Below are 10,582 nucleotides of genomic sequence, written 5' to 3' on the forward strand. Positions count from 1 at the left end.
AGGGAAAGATCAAATAGCACCTTCAGCTGGTCGGCACGGCCGTTCGTTTCACCCATACACAGATTTTACTCCCCAGAGATTCAAAGAGAAGTCCCAAGAGCAGCTTAAGGCCCTTGAGGAGAGTTTCCTAAGGTGCTCTTTTCCTACCCAAGGAGAATTGGATAGGCTTCGGGTGGAGACTAAGCTGAGCAGGAGAGAGATAGATGCATGGTTCTCTGAGCGAAGAAAGATAAGGGACAGCATGGAGCAAGCTGTCTTGGATTCAATGGGATCATACAGAAAAACTAAAGAACAAGGAACTCTCAACGGTGCAATAAGCCAGACAGAACTGCTGAGTAGCTCCCAGCTCCCTGGTGCTTTATCTGGATCCTCCACCACGTTTAAGAAAAACCAAGAACAGATTCATCTACTGAAAAGCACATTTGCAAGGACCCAGTGGCCATCACCCCAGGAGTATGACCAGTTAGCATCTCAGACTGGGCTGACAAGAACTGAAATAGTTCGCTGGTTCAAAGAGAACAGGTCTTCGCTAAGAACAGGGTCACTTAAATGGATTGACCAGTACCAGCAGCAGCACGTTCTTGATGGTCATAATGAGCAAAGCCAGAAAAAGGGATCAAAGAACACTGAGAGTCCAAAGAATGGTAACGAGGTATCTCGGCAGCATTACCAGGAGCATAAAAAACTGAATGAAGAGAATGGTGGGAAGCTAGTGGTGAGAGCAAAAAGAGACTGTGAACCACTGAAAGAGTCTTTGTTGGGGAATCAAGCAGAGGGTACAGACAAGTTGGAGTGTAACAGCCATGGCAGTGAGGAGAATGAGGAACCAGCAGAGGTCAACTGGGTGGAGGTGACAGTGGGTGAGGATGACGCTGCCTCGGACTGTACGGACAGCTGGAGCCACACAGCACCTGAAGGCCAGGCAGAGCTGGCAGACTTTGACTCTGAAAGTATATCTGGAGACAATTCCCATGTATAGACAGGTAATGCTGGTGGGGCCCTGTTTCTCTGAGCCTGCATTTGTCTGGGTGTGCTTCCAGCATCCCGTTGCCCCTCTTCAGTATAAAGTCCTGGAGCTCATCCCTGCTGGATCCTTGTGCCTGCTGGATGCCTGACCACAAGGGAGACCCATCCTGGTTGTAAATTAAAGCAGCTGCCTGTTAGGGAGGGGTTAGTGCTGTTTGCCTTGTTTCTTGTCTCCTTGTGGATCAAGTCCTGGGTAAGGGACTTTGGGTTTGTTTTTTCAATGCTAATAAGTGATTAAACCTTAAACTTTCTGCCTTTAAACAACCTTTGTAACATCTGCAGGGCTTGATGTGAAACATCCAGTTGAGCCGCACAAGGAAATAGTTGGAATGGTAGTTGCTTATATCCCTCTTCCTAACAGATCATTGATCTCCTGTGAACAGAGGCTGTGCCTGTTTTTGCACCTCAGGTCCTTTGCAGCATCCTGCCCTGCTCAGAACAAAAGGTTCCTGGGGGAAGGGCCTAGGACAAAGATGCAAGTGAGGGGGGGGGTTAAGTTGTGGGGCCTGAAGTGGTTCATGCAAATATGCCTCTTCCTCTTGCAGGTGAGAACTATTTCCATCCTGGCTTTGTTCCACTTGCTCACCCTAAAGGCTTAGGAAATGCCCCAGACTAAGCTCTGTGGGTGTTTTAGCAGCTCTCCTTCACAGGATCTTGAATTTAAAAGCAAGCTGCAGGGCTTTTCTCTAAGGACGGGTTTATATGATCTTTTCACAATGTAGAAAGAGGTGTTATTTGAAAACCTGAAGCCTGCTTCTGATCACAGTTGCACAGGTATAAACCTGGAGCAAGCACCGTCAGCATTTCTTGGTTTGCATGTTGAATCGAGTTCACTGGAGCCTGTAGCATTTTGTGCTCGGTAAAACAGAATATGTCCCCTTAAGCCAGACTTTATCCCACAGAAAGCTCAGCACCCTGCGTTAGCAACTGCAGTGTGAGAACACCTATTTTTAAAGAATGTGTGGCCTCCTCGTTGCTATTAAGTACAGTATGTTACACAGTTTCTTTTTAAAAGATATATCGGATTTAAAAAAAAACAAAAATTAAAAAAAAATTGAAACATAAGAGCCAGGGTGGATAAAAGTCCTTCCATGCTTGCACAGAAGGCTTTTGCTATTGCAGCTGGCAGTATTTTAACTGAATTACTATCTCCTGCAGAGGTGCAGTTTCTCTTAGCAGGCTTTTTTGGCTAGTCTAGACCCCTCCGCTTTCTCCTTGTCCAATGCTTGTCCAAAAGTCTCCTGGAAATTTTGTCTGAGTTGAAAAGAGAAATGCTGCAGTGGTTTTACTTTGAATTGTACTGGCTATTTTTGAGAAACATTATCACAGCTTTTGGATCAGAATGTATCTCAAAGCTCCAGCCTGCGATGCGAGGCAGGCCCTGCCTTACCCTTGCAGAAGTTGGTAATTAGGGATGTGAGGAGTAGGTTGTTTTACCTGGGTGGCAATGGCAGAGATTGAAGGAGGAAGGACAAGGGAACACCAGCCAGAGGCACCCTGGGGTGCCACTGTTGTGCAGCCACATAAGAAAGGAGAGCCAGGATCTGATCTGCTCTTGTACCATGAAATCAAGCTCTGCAACAACCCTCTTCCAGCAGTGCAGGTTTGAGACCTGCATTTCGGTGCTTGTGTGGGAAGCACTTGTGAACAGTGTAGAGTAGTTTGAGGTGAATCTCCTGCCTTTGTGCCCTGGCACAGCTGCTGACCATAAAGCTCCAGGGCTGTGGAGGTGCTCAAGTGTTATCAGAGAGGAATTTTAATAAGAACTTTGATCTCAGTTAAACATTTCTGGGATTATCCTTTTGATGAGGAGCTTTCCTGTGGGTGGTTGTAAAACACAGCTACTGAAAAGAGATGCACTTGTGCAGAGCTTCTGCCCCAACACTGTGCAGTAAGATCAGAGGACCATTTTGTCCTCTGCACTGTGACTGTTTCTCAGCATACTGGCCTAGGGACTTGCAAAAACCCAAAGTCTTTTTCATTTTCCTGTGTTTTCCCTGTAAGTCTCAGCCCAGAACCACAAGTGCCTGCTCTGAGACATTATCACAGGTGTTGTGACACAAAAGCTGGAAGCTTTATACCCCATACTGATGGGACCTGTGGAAAAATCCGACCTACTGGCTAGCTTCTTTTCCCTTCAGGATAAGCTTTCACTCTTACCTTTGTGATGTCTATCTTAACATAATTTTTAACTTAAACTTTGGTGTTAAATTAAAAAGGTGTTATCTCAGGTGACATCCAGGGTATGACTCAAAAGCAAAGATTGCATAAGACCTGACAGAGAGCTTGTTTCTGCCTGTTGTCATATAAAAGTCTGATTTTTCCTAACATCATACTCCTTGGTGCACTGAAGGAGTCAGGTTGCTGTAAGAGGCAGAGTGAAGAGCTGACAAAGGACTTCTCCATTTGACTCTCACACAGCCACAGTCCTGTGAAAATTTCACTGCTAACTCAATTTTCTTGATGCTTTCAGCTGATGGTAGGCAAATTTACATGGTTTTCTGTATCTGATTTTTACTTCTTTAAAATATATATACAGAAATGAATAAGAGCATTAGCCTCCACACATTCTGTACTTTATGCTATTTACTACTGGATAGCCCTGGAATAGTTGCAGCTGGCTGTACTGTGTTTTGTACAATGTAGCTCTTTATCATGGTTTTTTATCAAAGATCTGTGGTTTAGCTCAGAAACACACTTCTTTCATATTCATACTGTTGCTATTTTCTCAGCTTGATGTATGTAGTTTAAAGTGAACATTTCTCAGTGACTGATCTCTGTGTTCCTGTTGTTGGTTGGAGCTGTGTGTGGCTTCTGTAGAACCCGAGCTCTTCCATACCATCTCAGTCACTCTCCATTCCAGTGTGTAGCTTTAGGAGTTCTTGAAACTATTATGGAGCATTTGTGTTACAGCCTAGACACAACTTTACACCTTAGAAAACTGCGTTTTTCAAAACTGATTTGTGTTCAGCAGAATGTGCCAGGATTCACACCAGGCTCTGAAATACCATCCCTGGACTAGGGGATGGTATACTCAGTCTTTATCTGAAGCTTTTGACAAGTTGGGTTTATTCTACAGAGCAGGTCACATTTCCTGAACAGTAAGGCTGGGAGACCTGTACTATGGGGTATTGGGACCTGCAAGATGTTGAGTGTCTGCTGTTGGGTACACTAAAGCCATCACTGAAAATGCTCCCTTTTCTGTGTAATAAAGCCTCTAGTAACAAAGCCCAACTGTTTTATCAAGTGAATGCTTTAGCTCCCTTGCCATCAACAGAGATAGGCCTGCCTTCCAACAGCATGGGTCAAAATTAGGTCTGTTGTCCCCATTTGCACATGCCTGACAAACAGAAACTGGTTCTAAATTAAATACAGCAAATTGCAGCTCAGACATGAGAGCAGGACCAGAGTGTGCCAGCATGGTTGGCAGCTACTGCTGCCTTTCTTCACAGCATTGTCTCCCCGTGGGGTTTTTCAAGATCAGTATTTCCTCAGCCCAGAGCTTTTATTTGTTCTCAGAAGCACACTTTTTTCCCCACCACCACCTTCTGTGCTGTAAACTTTCTTCTTTGTTGTCTCATGACCTCCATGTTAAGCTAGAACTGCACACGACATGGGCACCAAAGTCCAGGCTCACAGTGGGAGTGAGGAAGGGGGACATCCCAGAAGATCCATGCCCTGGCTCTTGATGACTGTGACCTCTGCTCTGTGGAGATGTGCCAAAGAAAAACCATGTCTGGGAATTTCACATCAGAAAAAAAAAAAAAAGGTCCAAAGGAAGTCACCCCTTGCTTCTGCTGTGTGAGTTGTAATGGGTATCAGAGCTGGTCTTGGGTCCTCTGGAATCTCCAACCCCTGCAGGTGACAAGATCATTCGGTGCTGGTGGCCCAGTGCATTCCTCAGTGCTTGAAACTGGTAAAAGTGCACAGCACTGGGGTCTCCCTCCCTTTCTGTCCAATTTCTCATTTCTTTCGTGGTTTGGGTTTTCACCCATAAAGCTTGCCCTGGTGCCTGGTACTGGGGTTGGGCCCCAAGACACCATCCTGAAGCCAGTGCAGGATTGACCTGTGGCTTTTCCAGAACTCTAAACACCTAAGTCACCCTAAAGTAGTTTGGGGAGTGAGGCTGAAGCATGGAGGACTTGCCATTTCCCCTGCAACCAGTGGAAGCAAAACCCAACGCAGCAATTAACATTTTCCAAGGAGTTAGGAGGAGCAGGGGGCCGTTGTTCTTGGAAAGGTCGCAGGCACTGGGAGGAATTTTGCCTTTGGTGTTGGTGCTTTCTGCATTGCAGATGCCAGACAGAGCTTACTGCTTTTGTGGGAAATAACAGACCTGGTAGCAACATTCGTAAAAGGTGTGAAATACTGGGTTAGCTCGGGTTTGGGTAAGCCCTGCTGCCAGCTGGAGGAGGAGGAGGCTGGTGCAGGAAAGCTGCCGGGTGCTGCTGCCGGCAGCTCCAGCCTGAGTGGGTGCTTGCACTTCTGCATGTTTACACCTCAGAGGGGAAAAAATATGCCAAACATAATCCCTGCCGTGAAGTCTTGGCTCTGTGCTGGGAACTGGGGATATGTGTAGGTGGGTGAGTATTTGAAGCTTGGGTTTTTTTGGGGTTATTTTTTAATCTCTGGTCTGTGGTGCAGTCTTTAAGTAGGTGCAGGAGTTGTAGCAGAGCCAGGGAGCTGCTCTGCAGAGCACAGGCACGTGCAGTTTTTTCCCATTGTCTTGCACTTTGTACAATTATTTCCTAAAATAACGGGGGGGGGAAGACCAAAAAAAAAAAGACATTTAATGAGATTTACTGGGGAGGAAAGGCCTGAAGTCTTCTTGCTTTCAGCACCATCCGTCCTGTGGTCACAAAGTCATGGCCCTCAACTCTTGTGCACCTTGTCTTTGAGCCAGTGTGTAAAAGCAGTGAGGGATGGGCAGTGTGCCTGGGGGTTTTCAGCTGGGTGTGTTACATGCAACCAAAATCCAGCATCCTACTGCAGCATCAGGCCCTGATAGGTGTAGGCTTCACATTCATACAAAACCCAGTGCTGTCGTGTCTGCAGGGATGTGAATGGGATGCTGTGTTAGTTGGCAGCTCCAATAGCTGCTCATAGTGCCTTCAAAAATAATATGCTTTTCCTTTTATCATTTTTAAATTTTAAAAATATTTCCATTTTTGCAGGGATACTCCTGAGCTGCACTGCCCTGACATTGAAGGGGAAATGCTGTCTGAAAATAGAAGAAAGCTCTATTTTCCTGCCTGGGGTGAGAAAGCGAGTTGTGACTCCAAGTCTCGGCCCGCGCTTGCAGAGGCACAGCGAGAAATACCCTCGTGGAGCATCATCATGGGATCATTTATAGTGCCAAAGTCCTACTACTGCATTAAAAAGAGAAGAAAGAAAGAGAAAAGGGCCCTTGTACATAGGTTTCTCCTTAGCTTCTCTCCCACTGACTTTCCTGCCCAGCCTCTGCCTCTTCTGGAACAGATTTGTACAACGTGGAAATTTTGTTAATTTTTTAATAGGTGCAAGTTATTCTTGCATATAATATCATTGCAAAATCTGGGGGTTGGCTTGGGGGAGGAAGTGTTTTTTGTGGGGAAGGGAGAGAAGACTTTTTTTTCTGAAGTGTTTTAGGACAGATTTGCAATCTGTTGGAGTCTCAGTGTGGATCAACATCTGAGCCTAGATCTCCACCCCGGTTTACATTTCAGGCCACTTAAACACTTTACGGGGTTGGGGAGGGTCCTTCTGGAGTGGTTAGAGTTTGGGTTTTTTTCTTGTTGTTTTGACTTTTTTGTTTTGTTTTATGGCCACCTGCTACTGGTTGAAGTATTTAAATCTCTGTTTTTCTGTGCTCCTACAAGGCAAATCTCCAGCTTCTGTACTTCACTTTTCACGTCAGGCCCAGCTGTGGGTCTCTGAAGATTTGGCTGGAATGCCATTTTTGTTTTGTTTTGTTTTTTAGCACTTTTTGTTTAAACATGCAGTACAACCCCTGAGGGGTTGGAGTGAGGAAACTGAGATGCTTCATAATCTGAATTTGTTTGTGTTTCTCCAGCTGGTACAACGATGGACACCATAACCAAGAGTCTGCCCTCCAGCTTTAGATGTTGTAGTGCACAACAGAAATTTCTGATTAACTTTTGCCACTAAATTTTTAGTTCAATCCTAGGTTCCTGAGTGCACTTTTTATTCAAGTACTGCTAATTTGGTTTTTTGTGTGGGAGTGTCTGTCCGTGCACGTGTGAGGAGGAGGAGAAGGGAGAGCAGGAGTGTGGTTGAAAATGTGAGTGGATGCAAGAGCCATTCAGTGTGTTCCTCTGATGAGCTGGGTTTGAGAAACTTACCCACCTTTCAGTACGCTGCACAAATATGATGCTAGGGAGTTTGAATAAATACTTTTCTAACTTGTTGCTCATTTGTTGTAACCCAATAAAACAAAGGCTAAACATTTTGGTAACCTTTTTCTCATCTCTTTTTGTTTGTTTGTTTGTTTCATTTCTTTTTTTCTGTTTAAAACCCAAACTCAGCTGCCAGCAGCTGTCCTTGGGGCACAAGAGTTGAGTGTCTTTAGAGCCACAATTAGGGTTTTAACTCATTTTACAGTAATCAGCTTGGCAGACACTAACCAGATTTAAATTAACTTGGTGAACTACTGACACTTATTTCCCTGGTATGAGATGGCTGTTGCCCATGCCAGGATGTTGAGTAGTACCTGGGAATGGGGAGTTGGGGGCACCTTTATTTTGGTTGCAATCACAGCCTCAATGGATGAATGAATGAATGAAACTGTCCCCATGACTCACCATATGGAATTATTTTTATTAATCATCAGCACAACATTTAAGTGTTGAGGAAGGTTTGCAGTGGGTGGCAGTGAGTGCTCAGTGACTTTCCCTGCAATGAAGTTGCCTAGTTCATGGCTGAAGAGAAGTGATTGAATGGGGCAGTTTATACATCACAGGCCAATAGCAAGGAGTGGGGAAGCCACCTCAGCTCCTCCACGGGCAAAGCCAAAGGGTAAATGTGCACGTCCCATCACAGTGCTGTGCATCGTAGTCCTGCGTACATGGAGGCAGATGTCTGTGCAGTCATGGCCACATGGGTCTAGGGCACCTCTCCACCACCAGACCTCACTGGGACATCTCTGCACCCGGAGAGTTCTCCACAGATTGGCAGATGACACAGGGCTCTCCTGGTGCACAAAGATGTCTCAGCAGAGAGTTGTCCCTTCCTGTGTGTCCACATTCCCCCAGGCTGGTTGTCAAACTGGTGGATGCCAGTGTCAGGTGGCCAAAACATCTCCCAGGACACTCCTCCAGGACTCCAAAGTTGTAACTTAAACCAATTGCCACTTCTTTCTGCTTTACTTCCATGAAAGGATCATAATATTTTAATTGCCCTTGTGCAGAGTTTTTAACAGCCACTTGGTGGCTTAATATTCCTGTTTGCTTCTCTCCCATCTGATGCTTGCGCAGGTCTTCGTGTCTGGAGAGCTGACCTACTTTGCTTAACTAGCAGTGCTCCCAGGGAGCTCAGCAGGAGGTTTGGGAAGAACAGGCCTCACCTGAGTTTTTCTGTATTCGCACAGCTCCAGACACGGTGGGACTGGGGCCCAGGACTAAGGCTCTTTAAAATCGCTGCAATTCAAACCAAACAATAGCAGGGATCCTGGAGTCTGTCATCGCACAGATGATAAAGCTGAAGCTCTCCCACAGCAAACAAACGGGCTTGCAAAAGCCTGGCATGGCCTTGGCTGGCACTGGCAGCCGGGCAGGCCCGGGGAGGTTTGTGCAGGAGGTTGCAGGGTGATACCAGCTCCTTCAGACATCAGGTTTCAGCAGGGAAAGTCGATCCGGTGACCCTGTATTTTTTTTAGTTTAAGCAGCCTAGGTCCCCACAAAGATTGCTTTAGTGCAGCTGCCGGAACGAGTTCACAGACTGGGCACTGCAAGCAGGCTTTGTTTTTAATTAATACAGACACAGTGACTGTGTTTCTAGGAGAGTCCAAGCAGCGAGGCACAATCGGGGCATTGTTTGTATGCAGCGGCCATCAGGGCAGCCCTGGCCCTGGGGTTTCGTAGCACAGGGAAGAGAACAGGCTGCTGGTACCAACCCTCCTGCACAGCCCTGCTCCCTGGTGCTGCTGGTACCAACCCTCCTGCACAGCCCTGCTCCCCGGTGCTGCTGGTACCAACCCTCCTGCACAGCCCTGCTCCCTGGTGCTGCTGGTACCAACCCTCCTGCACAGCCCTGCTCCCCGGTGCTGCTGGTACCAACCCTCCTGCACAGCCCTGCTCCCTGGTGCTGCTGGTACCAACCCTCCTGCACAGCCCTGCTCCCCGGTGCTGCTGGTACCAACCCTCCTGCACAGCCCTGCTCCCCGGTGCTGCTGGTACCAACCCTCCTGCACAGCCCTGCTCCCCGGTGCTGCTGGTACCAACCCTCCTGCACAGCCCTGCTCCCCGGTGCTGCTGGTACCAACCCTCCTGCACAGCCCTGCTCCCTGGTGCTGCTGGTACCAACCCTCCTGCACAGCCCTGCTCCCCGGTGCTGCTGGTACCAACCCTCCTGCACAGCCCTGCTCCCCGGTGCTGCTGCTACCAACCCTCCTGCACAGCCCTGCTCCCTGGTGCTGCTGGTACCAACCCTCCTGCACAGCCCTGCTCCCCGGTGCTGCTGGTACCAACCCTCCTGCACAGCCCTGCTCCCCGGTGCTGCTGGTACCAGCCCTCCTGCACAGCCCTGCTCCCTGGTGCAGCCTCGTGTCTGCACAAGGCAAACCGCCACCCACTCAGCAAAGGGATGGCTCAGGACAGGCTTTCAGCAGTCCCTGGCGCTCAGATTTTTGATCTACATCTTTCACAATGTGTTTCAAACAGTCTCTCTCGAAATGTTTTAACCTAGCTCTCTTGAAATGTTCCGAGCAGAAGAACTCTAGTTAACACCACACAAAATTGGGGGAAAAAACCCAAACCAAAACCCCAGATTTTTGCACTTGTGCAACATCCATGTTCTGTTTGTTGTGTTTTGGTTTGGTTTTTTATGTGGCTTGTAGAAAAATCCATCACTTGGAAGCTAGGAACAACTTGACTGAGGTGGCCTCTACTTTCTTAAGTCTGCCTGCATGCTGACAGGGTGTGTTTTCATTATATACACACATCACTTCTCCTGCCCCGTCCATAAGATGCCAGAGCAGGTGCTGCTCAGTGAATGTGCTTCTATTAGTTCCTTATTGCTGCCACTGCCCATAGTGACACAGGTACAAATTAGGACAGGCCAGTCAGAAGACTTATGAAATGTGATCATGGTGAGAGACCACTCGGCCACCACAGAAAAACAGCATCACAGAATGCTTTGAAAAGAACCTTCAGAGATCAGCTCATCCAGTGCCACTGCCATGGCCAGGGACATCTTTCACTAGATCAAGTTGCTCTAAGTCCCATCCAGCCTGACCTTGGGAAGCTTTGGGGCACAAACTTCAGTACATACAAATTTCTCTGCAGTCTAAATGGTTTGTTTTTAACAAACCCTGTTGTTTTGGCGTTTTTTAAGGGGGGGG

The 10,582-nt window shown here is 47.3% G+C and overlaps 1 protein-coding gene across 1 annotated transcript in view; it reads left to right on the plus strand.

The window, feature by feature from the left end:
* Positions 1-6,256, plus strand: part of ZHX2 (zinc fingers and homeoboxes 2) — a 7,980-nt gene extending 1,724 nt beyond the window's left edge. The window contains exons 2-3 of the mRNA XM_009997475.1: positions 1-983; positions 6,201-6,256. Of these exons, the coding sequence (XP_009995777.1) occupies positions 1-979 (979 nt within the window). The 3' untranslated portion in view covers positions 980-983; positions 6,201-6,256. The remainder of the gene's footprint in view (positions 984-6,200) is intronic.
* The last annotated feature ends 4,326 nt before the right edge of the window (positions 6,257-10,582 follow it).

The sequence above is a fragment of the Chaetura pelagica genome, unplaced genomic scaffold, assembly GCF_000747805.2.
Source record: "Chaetura pelagica isolate M959 unplaced genomic scaffold, ChaPel_1.0 scaffold1, whole genome shotgun sequence".
Classification (NCBI taxonomy): Eukaryota; Metazoa; Chordata; class Aves; order Apodiformes; family Apodidae; genus Chaetura; species Chaetura pelagica.